Source organism: Leuresthes tenuis, unplaced genomic scaffold, assembly GCF_036924035.1.
Source record: "Leuresthes tenuis unplaced genomic scaffold, fLeuTen1.0.hap1 SCAF_21, whole genome shotgun sequence".
Classification (NCBI taxonomy): Eukaryota; Metazoa; Chordata; class Actinopteri; order Atheriniformes; family Atherinopsidae; genus Leuresthes; species Leuresthes tenuis.
In genome coordinates this window covers 24,564,943-24,580,112 of record NW_027325375.1, presented here as the reverse complement: position 1 = coordinate 24,580,112, position 15,170 = coordinate 24,564,943, and the positions used below count along the sequence as shown (strand labels likewise).

The 15,170-nt window shown below is 40.1% G+C and overlaps 1 protein-coding gene across 1 annotated transcript; it reads right to left on the bottom strand.

Moving 5' to 3' along the window:
* Nucleotides 1-4,024: 4,024 nt before the first annotated feature.
* Nucleotides 4,025-14,576, bottom strand: gusb (glucuronidase, beta). Its single transcript, XM_072374665.1, has 12 exons — nt 14,300-14,576; nt 13,251-13,436; nt 12,985-13,166; nt 12,440-12,582; nt 11,869-12,056; nt 11,096-11,248; nt 10,764-10,942; nt 8,879-9,025; nt 8,316-8,400; nt 6,042-6,218; nt 5,777-5,912; nt 4,025-5,060 (listed from the first exon to the last, which is right to left on the bottom strand). Exons 1-12 carry the CDS (start codon nt 14,513-14,515, stop codon nt 4,909-4,911), a joined length of 1,944 nt encoding a protein of 647 aa, XP_072230766.1. The 5' UTR covers nt 14,516-14,576; the 3' UTR covers nt 4,025-4,908.
* Nucleotides 14,577-15,170: the final 594 nt, after the last annotated feature.

Sequence of the window (15,170 nt, the reverse complement as noted above, 5' to 3'; positions counted from 1 at the left end):
TTTTCCTCATTGTTTTACTGTCACGGGTTTCATGGCTTTATTTTTATGACCATGATTTTTGTAACAGAAGATACCAGTGAAGTGTTTCTCCCTCCCTATGAGTCGCATGAGGTAGCAAAAGGCTGCTGCACTGTGATTGTCTGCCTAAGGGTAGAGTGGCCCGTGGTGGCAGTGGCAAGTGTCTTACCCTGCAGTTGTGCTAATGTTCGTCCGGCTTTTTGCATACATTTGATGTCAATTGAAAGGTTGCGGTGATCTTGTCAAGCTGAGTTACAGTTCATTTGTAAGATGTGAACGGCACAAGTGAACCAAGGAGTAAAATCTTCTAAGAAAAATGAACATTGTGTTAAGCCATATGTGGGTTTTTTGTTTATTTTTGGCTCCGTCAGGAACAATAGAGGTTGATCTATTAGTGAGGTTCAAGCAGAGTTACACCACAGAATGGAGAAAGTGACAGCGTCATCGCCCCATTGAGAAGTAACCTATATTTTCAGATCCATTGCACACTACTTCCTGGCTTTGAGCATATATGATGGCCGTTAGACAATCTCACACCCCCTTTTAAAGATCTGTAACAGTCATAATTGTATTGGTGTGATTCATCTTTGGTAATAAACCGGCTTATCAGTAGTTTCCCTCACTGATAGACTCCACATCTGGTTCTCCTCAATGGCCGTCTCAAAGAGCGAGGAGCGTAAACGTGCTGATGGGGACAGTTTTTGATGAATAAATTTGTGAAATCAACAGACTTGAAACTGAGATGATACCTTTCAAATTTTTTTTTTTTAAGCCCCCTTTACATCTTGTTCACCGTTGGACGTTGTTCCAAAGCATACATCGTGTTTAAGTCGTTTCACAGTGTTTCCGACATTCCGAGCAGACCTAAGTTTCTCTGTGGGATGATGAGCTCTTAACCTTTTACTGTGAAGATCTAATGTACTGCTCACCGTGTCAATATATTTGTCCTTTGTGTTTAGATAAATACTGTGAGCCTAACAGCTAAGTGTAGGCTCTGATGGGTAACACTACTTATGAATAATCCACTGACAAAAAAAAAACAACTCACATTGGGCCACTGAAAGAAGGGGGGGGGGGGCAGAATTTCCCCGTAATGCAACTATTGTAGACGTTCAAGTGTGCACTAGTAAAGAAAATGTGAGTTTCCCAGTGAACACATTTCATGGTGTTGCAGCTTCATTTCTGCACTGTACAGAAAAGAAAAGCAGATTTAGACATTGGTTTGTGTTTGATTTCCACTCAAGTGAACATCACTGGGAGAGGAGAGAGGAGGGGGGAGCGCGGTTCCCGGTTTGAATCCCGACCGGGGCCATTCTGTGTGGAGTTTGCATGTTCTCCCCCCAGATACTCCGGCTTCCTCCCACCGTCCAAATCATGCCTTTTAGGTTAATCTGTGATTCTAAATTGACCCTCGGAGCGAGTGTGAGCGTGCGTGGTTGTTTGTCTCGTTTCTCTCGGTGTGGCCCTGGCAACTTGTCCCGGCGGTACCCCGCCTCTTTCCCCTCTGGGGTTGGCTCCAGCCCCCAGACTGGGGTAAAAACCAGTAAAGTCCTTAAACTGTGTGGTTCTCCATAGATGACGATCTGTAGTATATCACCCTGTCAGACTTCTGTTGGGGTCCTTTATCATTTCTATCCAATCTACCCTCCACGCTGTTGTTTCTACTTTTCAGAGTCATTTATGGAGTCTCCTCCACGAGTCAGTGTTTTGTCTTTTATTGTTTTTCTCCCCTTCAGCGATGTCAAACTGAAATAAGTAGCTTATTTTTATTTAATTTTTTTTCTGGTTATGGGCTCTGCAAGTATTGACTCAGAACTGACAACAGCGCAGCAGGTAGCCGCTGACGAGTCTGATCGTGTGCGCCCCAGTTACACCAAGAAGTGGGAATTTACATTAAAAGCAACGGGGTAATGAAGGTGGAGTGAAAAGGATCGCCTTGTTGGGTGATTTTTAAATGTAAAAATACTACATTCTCCTCATCATTCATTTAGGCCCTGAGGTATAACTGCCATGTTAGTCGCATCAATGCCAACAAAAGTGCCTTCTGTTTGATCACTAGGCCTTGAGCCAAAGACGAGCAACAGTAATCGCCTTGTAAAAAACGAAGAATGGTATCTGCAACGGGCACTTCTGCTCGCCTTCCTGAGGATGGAATCACATAAATTGGTAATTCCCAAAGATTTTAGTGCTAAAACACATTCAGACTTTGCCAGAAAAAGTACCCGTCAAATCACTGGCTGTTAATTTTCTCCTCTGTCTTACTTAACTCCACTTTATAATTATCTTCTTTATTTTGTCTAGCTAAACTTGTTAGCTAAAAATACACTCTGTTCAAGCAAGATTGTAATGCCCCCCCTTCATTAATTATGCCCTTTAGCTGTATAGACTGTTAACATTGAGTTATTTTAGTAATAAAATAAAACAAAAAAAAAAAATGACAAAAAAAACAAAAAGTTGAGGGGTTGGAGGGCTAGGAATCCACGTGTCGGCGAAAAATGTTATTAAAATTCTTTGTGGAGGAAAACTCGCTGGGTTTGCTTCTGTATTGCCAAATATGTTTTAAAATGCTGTATTTTCTTACATGGAAAAGTGTTACATGAATGGTACGAGGGTGCAAAAAAAAGAAGAAAAAACAACTTCATTTTTGTTTAAAATCAAGCTTACCTTAAGGGAAAACTGTGGAAAAGATTGACATGAGCAAATTTTTAACTGTGTCATTGTCATGCAGAAATGATCTACCATTAAAACATTCCCTCTGAAGCTGTTTGTCACTGAAACTTATTGAAATAGCCTAAAATGTGTCAAATACATAGGAATAAAGACTGAAACTGAAGAGGATGACTGCTTCACTTTAATGATTTTTGCTGGCGAACTGCATTTATTTTTCATCTGAGGTTAATATGAGCTGTGAACTGAACTTTGTTCAATATGCATATTTATGAAAAGATAGTCTATTTCTACACGGAATACCTCGACTATTTTCTCCAAAATGAATAAACAACGACAGCCCATCTTATCAGACTCCATATGCGTAAAATAACAGTATCACATTTCCGTGAAGTTGAGTTACTGCCCTGTAAAATTTAAATAAATACAGAATTCAGTGTCTTCCAAATCTTATAAACCAATGTTTTATCTTTAAAAAATTAATTAAATTGTTTTTCATGAACCTCTGCCCATCTTTACATCTGAGAGACTCGGTCTCTCTAAGGTGCTCTTTTTTATGTTATTGACCTGTTGCCAGTGAACCTAATGGATTGCAACATGTTCCTCCAGCTGTTTGTTTTTCCCACCATTTATTGCCCCCATTTATTTTGTTTTGTTGCTGCCATCAAGTTCAAAAGCAGATATTCTTAATCAAATATCTCATTTTAAGCATTTGATACGTTTAAATAAAACATTGCTTTAAGAGTTTTGCAAATTTTATTTTATTTTTTTTAAATCTACATTTTTACACAGCGTCCCAACTCTTTTGGAATCGGCAGGCGTCCTTTTAGCCAACTTCAACGTCAGTTACGACACTTGATATCGTTTTAGCTCAGACGATGTCATACTTATCAACGGTCAAGTAGCACTCAGGAATACCTGAAAGTGAACCCAGAGCAAGTTTCTGGGAGCTGGACTGACGTCACATTAATCTGCAGTTAAGTGCCTCTTTTATTGTGTAAACATCAGTTACAGCTGATAAGACAAATCCAGAGAGGCAATTATAAAAGGGCCCAAAGAGTTTTGTAGTAAGTTTAAGATCTTTAAATAAAAATGTCCACAGTGTCTTGTAAATAAGGTCTCTGTTGGTGTCTGTATGTTGGAAAGAAAGGAAAGTAAAGTAGAGTGTAAATAAGTGTTTGTTGAGCGTAAAAGCAAAAGGTCAGTCCTGTGGCGAGGGTGCTGATAGCAACAAGTCTGATTAAGCTCACGCCACCGTCAGCTGTGCTCGCATCACTTAACCCTTTAGGAGTACAAACTGTTGAAAACATTCAGCTACAGAGACCAGAGGAAACAGCTCTAAGAAGAACTGAATTTATTTGTTATTGCCTCGTCTCAAACACATCGAGCAGTTTCATTCTTGTTTGTATTCACTTAGAAAAATAAAACCTTTCTGATTTGATTTAGCTTGAAAAATAAAAAAAATTTTAAAAAAAAATGCTAAAACGCAGTTTTGATTGTTTATACAAGCACATTTTTTAGAAAAAACTTGAGAGAAATGACAAAGAGCACATCATACACATTATCATACAGTGTGAATCAATGGTTCATTTCTGTCAGCATTATAACTTGCTTGTAGGTTTAAATGAACGTCAAGCAGTGCTGGAAACAACGATTATAGTGTTAATGGTTGAGTTTGGACAGCAGGATTAGCGTAGCTACATTCGGGGTCCACATCATTTATGCCACTTTATCTGTTACAAGATATCCGAGTTACAGATATAGAACAAATACAGACTGAAGTTGCAGACTTAAAGCTTTAATTTGAGGGAATTCATATCATTAATGTATTTTAGCTCAGAGCCGACCAATCAGTTGATCTATAAAACTACAGGCAGATAGATGTATGTATAATAATCAACGTAAGGCAGCAACAGTAAAGGCCTGGCAAAGCATCACAAAAGTCTTAAATTAACATCTTATTAGTAATTATATTGATTAATCTAATCACATTGGCACCATGTAGAACGGGTGGCTGAATAAGAGTTAGTTTTCATATAATATTTGTAATCAGTCCTTTAAATTAAAGTTCAAAGTCTGCACTTAGGATTCATTTTGATCTCACTTGTATTGTATTGGTCCACAGAATTATTGTACAAACATAATCATATAAGAATTTCTCCAGAAGGCTCAAAGCTTACATGAGTTCGAGTCCGTCTCGGACCGGATGCGTAAACGCTGGTGTCAAAGTGTGCAGGGGTACTTGGTCCAAGGGGGGAGTCTTCCCGTTTCATTCGCCAGCTTCCAGTACCTCTCCTTCAGGATGAAAGCCGCTGCTTTGGGTTGCCTTTGCCGGGTGAAAATACCCTTCTTGTTCCCCACGACACGAGTGATGCCTGCAGAAACGAGACGGGTCAACAACAACAACAGATAATAATACGATTAGAGTGATCACTAGTGATCTTCACAAATAAAACATATTTACCTGCATTATGAATGAATGCATCAAATAATTTGATTAGATCATATAAATTGAACATTATTTGAACTATTTATGCATTAATTATTTGATAAAAGAGCTAAAACATTTTATTCTTTCTAATTTCTGATTCTTTCTAATCAGAAAAATAATATCAGAACCCCCACTATCACATATTGAAAATCTTTCTCCTCTAAACCTAAAATGGAAGAGTCCAATTCCTTTGCTTTACAAAGCCTTGATGACAGAAGAAAACGAATCTGCATCTTGACAGACTAGAGTCGTGGAAATTGAATATCCAAGAAAATGTACATGAAGCTGACTTGGGGGGGGGGAACTCAAAGCCCATAAAAGATTCATCAATAGGAGAATGAGGTTGTTGCAGCATAAATGGCCGATGAGAGCCAGTCAGGGTTCATTGTTGGCCTCCTTATTTTCCAGGTTCTATATAGGAATTTGAGGACATTTGGAAGCCTTTTTTGGGAGTTATTATACAAAACTTAATAAAGATATCGTCAATGCATAAATAAATGCATCCTTTCCTATTTGGAATGCACAAAAATGAGCCGGGACACCAACAGGAGCAAAAGGCAGGAGTGTGAGCAGCTCTGGTTCTGCAGGAACATGCTGTACCTTGTGTGGTCATGAAGTCAGCAAAGTTCCAGATGAGTTCGCCGATAACGTAATGTTTCCTCTTCTGGTCGAACACGTTGTGGTAGCTCTGCAGGACTACCTTCTGATACTCCTCAGTGAACATCAAGGGGGGGTCCTGAAAGTGAAAATAAAGCTCGTCACCCTAGTTTATTCTGGTGTGACAACCACTGAAGCTTTAGGACCCCCCACACATAAATGTGAAATGTGAACCCAAACTGCTCATTGGACGTGTGTGAATCCTCACGCTGTGAACCCCCGCCACCGCATCTGCTCCATATTCACTCTGGATGATGGGCTTCTGGTACTTTCCATACCAGCTCTCAAACTGAGTGTTGAGCTGGATGGGGATGACCTCCACGTGGCCTGGATCATGGTACCAGGAGAAGTAACTATTTACACAAACTACGTCCACAAAGGGAGCCTGGGGTAAGACAAACGACAAAGAAAGATTTGTGGAGACGCTCTCAAGCACAATCACGACTTTTCTCACAAAACACAGCTCAGCAACACCCTTTTTCTTCGTTCGTCTGTTACAAAGACCTCAACATTTCATAGATTGTGTCCACTCATACAAGCAAAACACGTTCTGGCACCTTTATTTGCCTTTAGCTAAATTCATGCACAGGAATGTGATTAAAAAAAAAGGCTTGTCAACAAGTTAATTCAACATTAGTTAAACAAAAGCTTCAGAATACCAACATTCAACTCTGCGACAACTTGAATTTTGCTCCCACACTTCTCATCTGACTTATCAGATTTACCAGAGGCCAAAGCTGTCAAACAGAACATTCAGATGAGTGACATGAACAGACTTGCAGCACTGAAACTCAAGCATGCAGCTGACTTGGCCTGGATTGAGCATCTTTGGACGGTGCATGCTCATCATCAACGATGAAACTGGACTAAGAAGAGGTTTGTTAATAGCTGAAACCTGACGCTATTTAATTATTTAATTACTTTAAATGCATATTAAACAGTAACAAAACACCAGACTGTCGAAGTGTTTAGCTCCTCTTGCTGATCCCACCCAGTGGTGAAGTGAAACTACTGGATGTTAGAAAAAATAAGGGAGTCTTTTGTAACACTGTTTTTTTATTGGTACAAGTGGTGTTAATATTTAAAATTTCACAATATTGTTATAGATGTTTTATAAAGATAAAAAAATACAAATTGCACCATCTGCAAAAAGACAAACCAAGGACAGGGCAAGTACTCGAGCTCTTATTTTGTTTTTCCAGTTTTGATTCACTACCTGGTGCCTTTAGAGTCAAAACTGCTCAGATCCTCGGCTAACTTGACCACAAACTTTAAAAACATGAGACACCCGTAAAAACGACAGCGTGACACAAATTATCCAAGGACAGAAGCACCCAACTGCAGCATGTGGAATAAAAGTTGTTCTAACTGGATCACCAGGCACTGAAAAGACTTTATAAATCTATGGGTCAACAAGTTCAGGCCTCGTTGTTGATAAGTACTGAGTTTACAGAAATGACCTTGTGTGCAATTTATTGTCAAATAAACCAATAAACCTGAAATCTACATTTACTTTTTAATCTTAACTGCATTACTAATAAATGACAGAATAGGAATGGGTAATATTAACAGATTTGTACATTTAGTGTCAGAATTGTTTAACTTGATGGGTTTTTTTTTTCCTTAGACTTGTTTGATATTTCTTTAAAGCACTAACTTTAATCAAGACGCCGGTTCATTATCAACGCTGATGCTCTATTCTCAGGTCTCAGGATCACCAGTGACAGGAGTGCAAAGTTAAGTTGATCCATGGTTATAGCTCAACGTGTTCATTTATCACGCGACTCCTTGTCCCAGTGTACAAGCACCAGTAAACAGATTATTAGGCTAAAGTTTGTGATACTGTGATAGTCCCTTTCAGCCGGTTAGTTCTGGGCTTTTTCCAGTTAACCATTATGACTGAAACAATTTAGCCAGCTGCACATTGGTACCATGTCAAGCTGCGAACTGGACAGCTTTAAGGCTCTGTACATTTTGTACCTGCTCTACACTTTGATCTAACTTTTACAAATAAGAAGCCTTACTATCCACTGTGGTTATTCTTTTGCTGGCCTCTATGTCTGGGTCTCCTGCTTTTTCTGCATCAAGGCCCAGGACGGGAACTGTGCATAGAGCGTCTAAGCCGATTTGAGTCTAATTAACATGTATATTCATTTTAAGACCCGTTTTAGTTGGACCAACAACAGTTAAAACTTTTCCAAACAAACAAAACCTCACACTTTTTACCACATTAGACTAAAGCTGTCTTAAACACCCTAATTATAAATATCTTTGGCTGTAATGTAATTTTTTCTGTTCTAATTCTTGTTTTTCATTAAAGCTGTAAATGGAGCTGCTGAGAAGCAAAGCACCTTCAGATTTACAATGAACTACCATCTTTAGACCATGTGTCAAATAAAAGTCCTACAAATGACTGTGCTATGTAGGTTTTCACTTCAATATTAAAGTCTTAAATATGGAGGTGAAGGCTAAGGACACTCACCCCTTTGTCCCTTGCCCAGTTGCTGGCTGTGATATAGGTGACGGGGCGGGTAGAGTCCAGAGATTTTGTGTGTTTTATCAGGGTCCTGTAAAGGGAGAATTCAGGAGGTTAATCCAAATATCAGATGTAATATTACACCGTTTTAACTTTGGGGTGACGCAGCACATGTGAGTTAAGCATCAGAATATGTTCTCCCCATGCTGCATGTTACTTGTTGGGTACTCTTGTGTTTCTATCTGCCCCGCTAGCTTCTCTGGTGCTGCAGGCTGTTACTGAGCTTCCTGACTAGTCTCACTGCACTCTCAACATGACATGAAGGGGCAGACTGTGACTGATAATGAGCCAATATCACACCAAGAGACGTACTAACATTTGGCAAAAGTTTGGGGGGTTTTGACAGGAGTCATAACAACCTGGTTGCTTTTTGTTTACAGGACAAAGATTATCAAAAAAGAAAACACAAAAAAAAAGCGTGAGTGACCTAATTTCTTTGTGTGGTTATGTCATTGATCTATTCAGTGATGCAAACGTCAAGACAAAACAAACCAAAAATCATTACTTACTTGAAATAATATTCAGCAGGTGGCATCTCTGAAGCGGGCTCATTGGCTACCGACCACATGACCACGGAGGGATGGTTTTTGTCCCGGCGTACGAGCTCATCCATGACCACAAGGTGGTGAGCCAGAGAGGCGTTTCCAAAGCTGCGACTATATGGGGCAAAGGACACATTTCACGCCGAGTTGAAATTACAGATGTGAAGAGTCACTGACCAGTAACGTTTTAGTGCTTTTCCTTAAACTATCCCAGAAATAAGATGTATTTTTCCATGTGGTCACACTGATGAGTCATTAGACTTTCAAAGACTTCTTCATAGAATTATTTCATTGTGTGGCATGCACCTTTTTTTAAAGAGAAAAACAGAATCTGGTGCATAAGTGTTCGTTTAATCTGGGTCATCTAAAAACACAGGATCAGAAACAGAATATCTACTCTCCTGTTTACAAGGTGCACCTTTACTGAAAAAAGTATTAGGAATGACCACTGACTTCACAAATTAAGCTGTTTTATGTTTATTCTTAACACGTTTGATTTCAAACTCATTAAAAAAAAGGTGGAATGTTGTGTAAAATACAAATCTAACAGCAGCACTGTGAGGCCATGCTAAGGTGAAAAGCTGACTGCTAATGCCACACTAATGTGCTCTAAGCAATAATACTGTCAGGTTAATATTTAGCAGGTAGTCCAGCAGCACACTGCTAACACTGCTTAAGTCGCAGATACCACAAACATACAGAGAGGGTTACACAGATGCTGTACGTATCCATCTGCTGCAAATACAGAGCAAAACTGCATGTTTACAATTACAGTACTGTGTTAAAGTCTTGAGTCACCCCTCACTGCTTCATATATTTCCAGGAAACACAGTATATGAGGCACAAAAGGTTTGTGCAGTTCTAACAAGCTTGAAAGTCAATATCTGTTCTGAGCTCTTTTATTCTTCAACGCAGCTTGAACCCTCTTAGACGAGCTTTCTGTCATTTATTTAAGTAGTCTTCAGGAATAGTTATCCAGGCTTCTTTAAGGACATCCCAAAGCTCTTCTTTGGATGTCTTTTGTTCCGTTCTCTGTCAGATGATCCCACACTGCTTCAATAATGTTGAGGTCCGGGCTCTGGGGAGGATTCATCCCTCCATAAGACCTGTTGCCACTGATTTTCAGTCCACCTCTTGTGTCATTTGGCATAGCTCAGCCTTTTCTCCCTGTTTCCCTTCCTTAAGAATGGCTTCTTGACAGCCACCCTTCTATGGAGACCATTTCTAATGAGGCTTCGGTGAGCAGTAGATGGATCAGCTGAAGGTCCAGATGCATCTCTCAGGTCCTGTGTCAGGTCTTTGCTGGATTCTTTCCTCTTTCTTAAGGACATCACTTTCAGATACTGTTCATCTGCTGTAGATAACTTTTTAGCCATTTTCTCTTTCATCCTCCACTTGTCCAGCTTCCTCTATTTTATTGTTTTTTTTTTTAATGACACACTGCACACCATGCTGAGATATGCCAAGTTTTCAGGTAACAGCATTTTGGGAATCACTCTATATTTGTCAAACTTTGTCATCTTTGACATTTTTGTAGCTGCAGCTAAAAATGGGAACAAATGATGGGACTCTGCTGTAGGCCACTTAAAAAGATTAAAAGATAGTCTGACTTTTTTGAAGCAGAATAGAAAGCAACGAGCGGTGGCTCAACACTTTTGCACAGTTTGAAAACAAAATCGGTAAAATGCTCAGATTGTTATTAATTTTATTTGATCTGCTACTCTACCTGGATCTTTCAATATGATCTGTAACCATCTCTGACGGCATCAAGATGAAGCAGGTTTTAGTATCAGTGATGGACAACAACTACAACCCAGAACCTTTACACAGAGAAGTGAGCGCTGACACTTACATGTCTTTGATGCCAACCCCAGGGCACTCGTCTATCACCACGATGCCATGACGGTCACACATCTGCAGAATCTCCTCGGCGTAGGGGTAGTGGCTGGTGCGGAAGGAGTTGGCCCCCAGCCACTTCAACAGGTTAAAGTCCTTGACAATCAGGGGCCAGTCAAAGCCTTTACCTCGGATCTACAACAAAGGTAAGAAACAAAAGGAGGGATGGTATTAATGAATAACAGAAAGTGTTTATCATTTCTTTTCTACAAATGTTGTAACTGATATTTTGGTTCAGTTTTAAATGAGTCCCACGTAAAGCTTTGGCTTCCCTCTAGTGGTACTCACATCAGCGTCCTCATGCTTATTGACTCCATGGAAATAAAAGGGCTTGTTGTTGATCAGGAACTGCGTGCTGGTGACGTTCACTGTGCGGATGCCAACTGGCAGAGCATAAACGTCCTCGTACGTTGACCTCTCGTCGGCTGCCATAAGGCGAACCTAGGAGTGAAAACGCTAATGTAGCAGAATGCAGTCTGACAGAAAATCACTTTAAAAAAAACAAAACAGGAATCCAGGTACTCGACTTCAGTGACTTCATGGTTGAAATTCGGGGATAAGAAAGTTTTATCTACAAAATGGTAATATAATATATATATAATATAATATGATCACGCCCTCACAGAGCACAACCTGATCCAAGGCCACAAAGTAACGCTTAATTTTAGTTTTTGAAACATAGCTTTAGTTTAGTAAAGCTATATTTACTGTTCTATGTGTTTACTTTAGCCATATGTGGTTATACCTTTGCAACTAATAAGATTTTCACACTTTTCATTTATGTGTAAGCTACTGGATGCCCATAATTTCCCTTCGGATGAATAGAGAGTCTATCTAATGACAGAACTTTCAATACCAGCGCTGCCTAATTTTACATTATTGTATCCTTTAATATGTGTGCAACATCTTCTTCTTTATATAAGCTTTGATATGATGTAGAGGATGGAGTCTTTTTAGAAAATGTAGCTGTTAAACGCATTAAACTCAGTTGTATGCTTTCCAAACCAGACTGCTTTATTACGGTGGCAGTGCTCATGTGACCTACATCTGAGTTCACCTACCTCCAAAGAGTAAAGATAACCTGGGTTCTCGTGCATCAGGTATGGCCACCACAGCTTTACATCCCCCACTTTAAGCACTCCAGATGGCTCGGTGGAGGAGGCCACACAGTGACCTTCTCGGTCCATCAAAGTAACCTTCACAGTGGCTGTTGATGCACCTTGTACTGACACTTTGTATCTAACAATTCCTAAAAAACCAGAGGAAACAGCACAAATACATGTGGCGTTAACAATAAGTTTAAGTTTGGTGTTAAATGATGCAGAGAATTCACATCAGTTTTGAAAATGCTCCAGTGAGGATCATGATTTACATAAATGTGATTCATTGTCATGTGTGTACATTTCCTCCGCCAAGGAGCTTTTATTTTAGCTGCTGTTTATTTCTCTGTCTGTCAGCCACATGGCAGGAAAAACTACTGATTTCATTTTCATGAAAAGTGGTGGAGAAGCGTTGTTTTGGAAAACCATCCATATGTTTATGATGGACTTTGTTAAAAACTTGTATATTACCAAACCAATGACTAATGACCTTGGCGGAGGTCTATGCTCTTAGAGTGCCTTTCTGTTTTACCAGTGCTATCCAAGAAGTCTGTCACCACTGTGATGTCATCCACATACACTTTAGGAGTAGTGTACAGCAGCACAGGACGATGTATCCCAGCATAGTTGAAGAAATCAAAGTAAATGTTCTGCACAAAAAACCCGTCTGGATACCTGTAGACCAATTACATTCTCCTGGTTAGCTTTCACATTTGAACTGACAACTGTTTAAGCATTTAGATGAAGAAGAAGAAGAGAACTATAAGAGTGAGTTAAGGTTGGAGAATAAAATTAAGTGAAGTTGAAATAACCTGTAAGTTGAGGCATTAGTGCTGACTGAAGCTGAAAGTATCAAAGTGGCAGGAAATGTCTCATGAAACACTCATGGATCCGTGAACACCAGCTGAAGCTGTCAGTTTAAGTGCATGAACTGAATTTTCTCAATTTTTAAGTCAATATGCACTGAAGCAAAAGTCAGAAAAAGAAAACAGATGAAACTGTCCGAGGGGGGAGAATAGCGTCTGTTGAAGTACGAAGCAAAGATATGGAAAATTTTCTTTTAAAAAAAGAGGTTACTTGGTGGGGTCTGTAAAGTGCTGGATGCTGCCTGGAGGGAGGGTCTGCAGGGTCAAAGTGTTGTTGACAGCGATGGTGATCCTGCACGGCATGGTTGGGTCCTTCCGGATTAAACCGTCGATCTCAGCCTCAAAAGGAAGATGACCACCCTCGTGCTCGGTCACCTTCACCCCATTCACCCACTTCAAAAAGTAAACACAGTGATCCTCTTATCAGAAGGGGTGAATACGAAGGAATGAGCTGCAGATGACTCATGTTATACGCACCACTACTGAATAATAGTGAGCACTTCCCACTCTGAGAACCACTCGCGTGCCTTCCTCCGTGATCCAGCGAGCAGGCAGCACCACCTCTCGCTCGTACCACACCCAGCCGATGAAATTTCTCAGTGCGGGGTCCTGCGTGATGTCATTGTAGCTGGCAGGAACTGGCATGTCAATCACAGGGCCAGTCTGGAGAAAGTTAATGAGAAGATGGCACTTTATTTCAACATAATGAGTTGGTGCTATCATAATAATAGTAACTTCTACTAATACTGCTGTCGTAGTAATAACTTGAATTTGACTGGACCTTCATCCCGACACATTTTGCTTCAAAGATTTTTTCCACTCCCACTTTTTTCACCTTCAGTGTTTTTTGTTTTCTAAGTACATTTATTAGCCTACTGAGATCTGGGCTGTTTGCTGGCCATTCCACTGAGTTAATAGGTTTTGACTGAAGTTTCAACTCTCTTTGCTCTGTGGAAAGATGCATTATCAATCCTGAGAAATGACCTCAGTGTCACCAAACCTCTTTTTGATTGATGGCAACTGCCATCTCCCCATGTCCTTTACCTGACATCAAGCCTACAATGATTGTAGATATTAGCTGGTTTTCTTCAGGCAGTCATCTTTCTATGTTTTAATGGACCTGCACCAAACTTAAGTTCCAGCATCACCTCCTTGTCCAACGCAGATTGGTGATTCATCACTAAATATCCCTTTCATCCAATCATCCACAAACTTTTGACAAAGCTAGAAGTCTTAGCCATTTGTTTAATTTTCTTATATATATTTAAAAAATGCTAAACGGACATCTTCCAATTGTGGTGTCTGTAGAGGGTTTAAAACGCCCACTAGTACGTGTTATTATAGTCTAAGTAGATTTAATATTACTCTTTTTAGGCTTAAGGTGTTGACTCCATGTTATTTACATGTCCTGACTTGCAGGCCAATCTAAAATGTGCTCTATTACAGCTTACAGAAGGGCTCCGTTTCACCATTTTACTGTCAAACATGCGAAGGGCTTCTGTCTGCAACAGAACAGTCCTACTCACCTCCGCCAGGCGGCTTTTGTACCAGGCCCTCTCAAATCCCTGGTTCCTATTTGGAGAGCTGTCAGCCCTGAAGACCCACAGCCCGTCCAGCTCCTTCACCTCCCTGGAGGAGGACTCCCGGGGGAAGAGCATGCCGGTGTCCAGCAGCAACCCCGCGTCAAACACGGCGAAAAGCAACAAAACACGGAGCACCCCGAGGTTTTCAGGAGAACGCATCTTGTACAACTTTCCTGCGGTGCACGAGGACAGCTGTTTCCTGGCTTTTTCAGTCACGTGATCTCACTGAGTTGTCACGTGATTAAAGAGCGACATTTCTCAACCTGCCTTCAGTTACTATCGGAAATGTGTCTATTAAGCTGCGAAGACAATCATACAATGTACGAAAACAGATAGTTTTAAATTACATGATTATCTAGCGTGAATACCAGAGTACCAAATACTCTTGTATTGATCTCTTTAGTACTCCCGTTACTCCCAACAGTGTTCACAGAAAACACTTGAAACTAACATATTTTCTCCACCAAGTCCTCTTGCATTTTTTAATCTGACAGTTCAGTTCATAGACAACATCTAAGCAGTATTTATTTACATTCAGTCACTCGTCAGTAAAACAAGTCTCCGCTCTGTTATCAGATCAAATAGCTTTATATGACGTGTGTTAATGGCATTGTATTTTGAAAGGTACTATCGGAAGTTTCAGTCATTTGTAATATCTTTAGCTTGACCCTTTCTGTAGATACCATTTGTGGCCACTAGAGGGCAAAAACGCCCTGCTCACAGTATTAAGACTGAGTCTGCAGACTGCAGCTGGTTGCCTTCATCGTCTCAACAAAATTACTTTGTAACAGATTTCTGTCTGTCTATCTATCTA

What these genes read in the sequence shown, in the direction of transcription:
- gusb (XM_072374665.1), bottom strand. Translation starts at nt 14,515, where the DNA reads ATGCGTTCTCCTGAAAACCTCGGGGTGCTCCGTGTTTTGTTGCTTTTC. An exon ending in ATAAGCATGAGGACGCTGAT is followed by an intron (nt 10,943 to 11,095) that starts GTGAGTACCACT and finishes CCTTTGTTGTAG; the next exon opens with ATCCGAGGTAAAGGCTTTGA. An exon ending in TGACTTCATGACCACACAAG is followed by an intron (nt 5,061 to 5,776) that starts GTACAGCATGTT and finishes TCGTTTCTGCAG; the next exon opens with GCATCACTCGTGTCGTGGGG.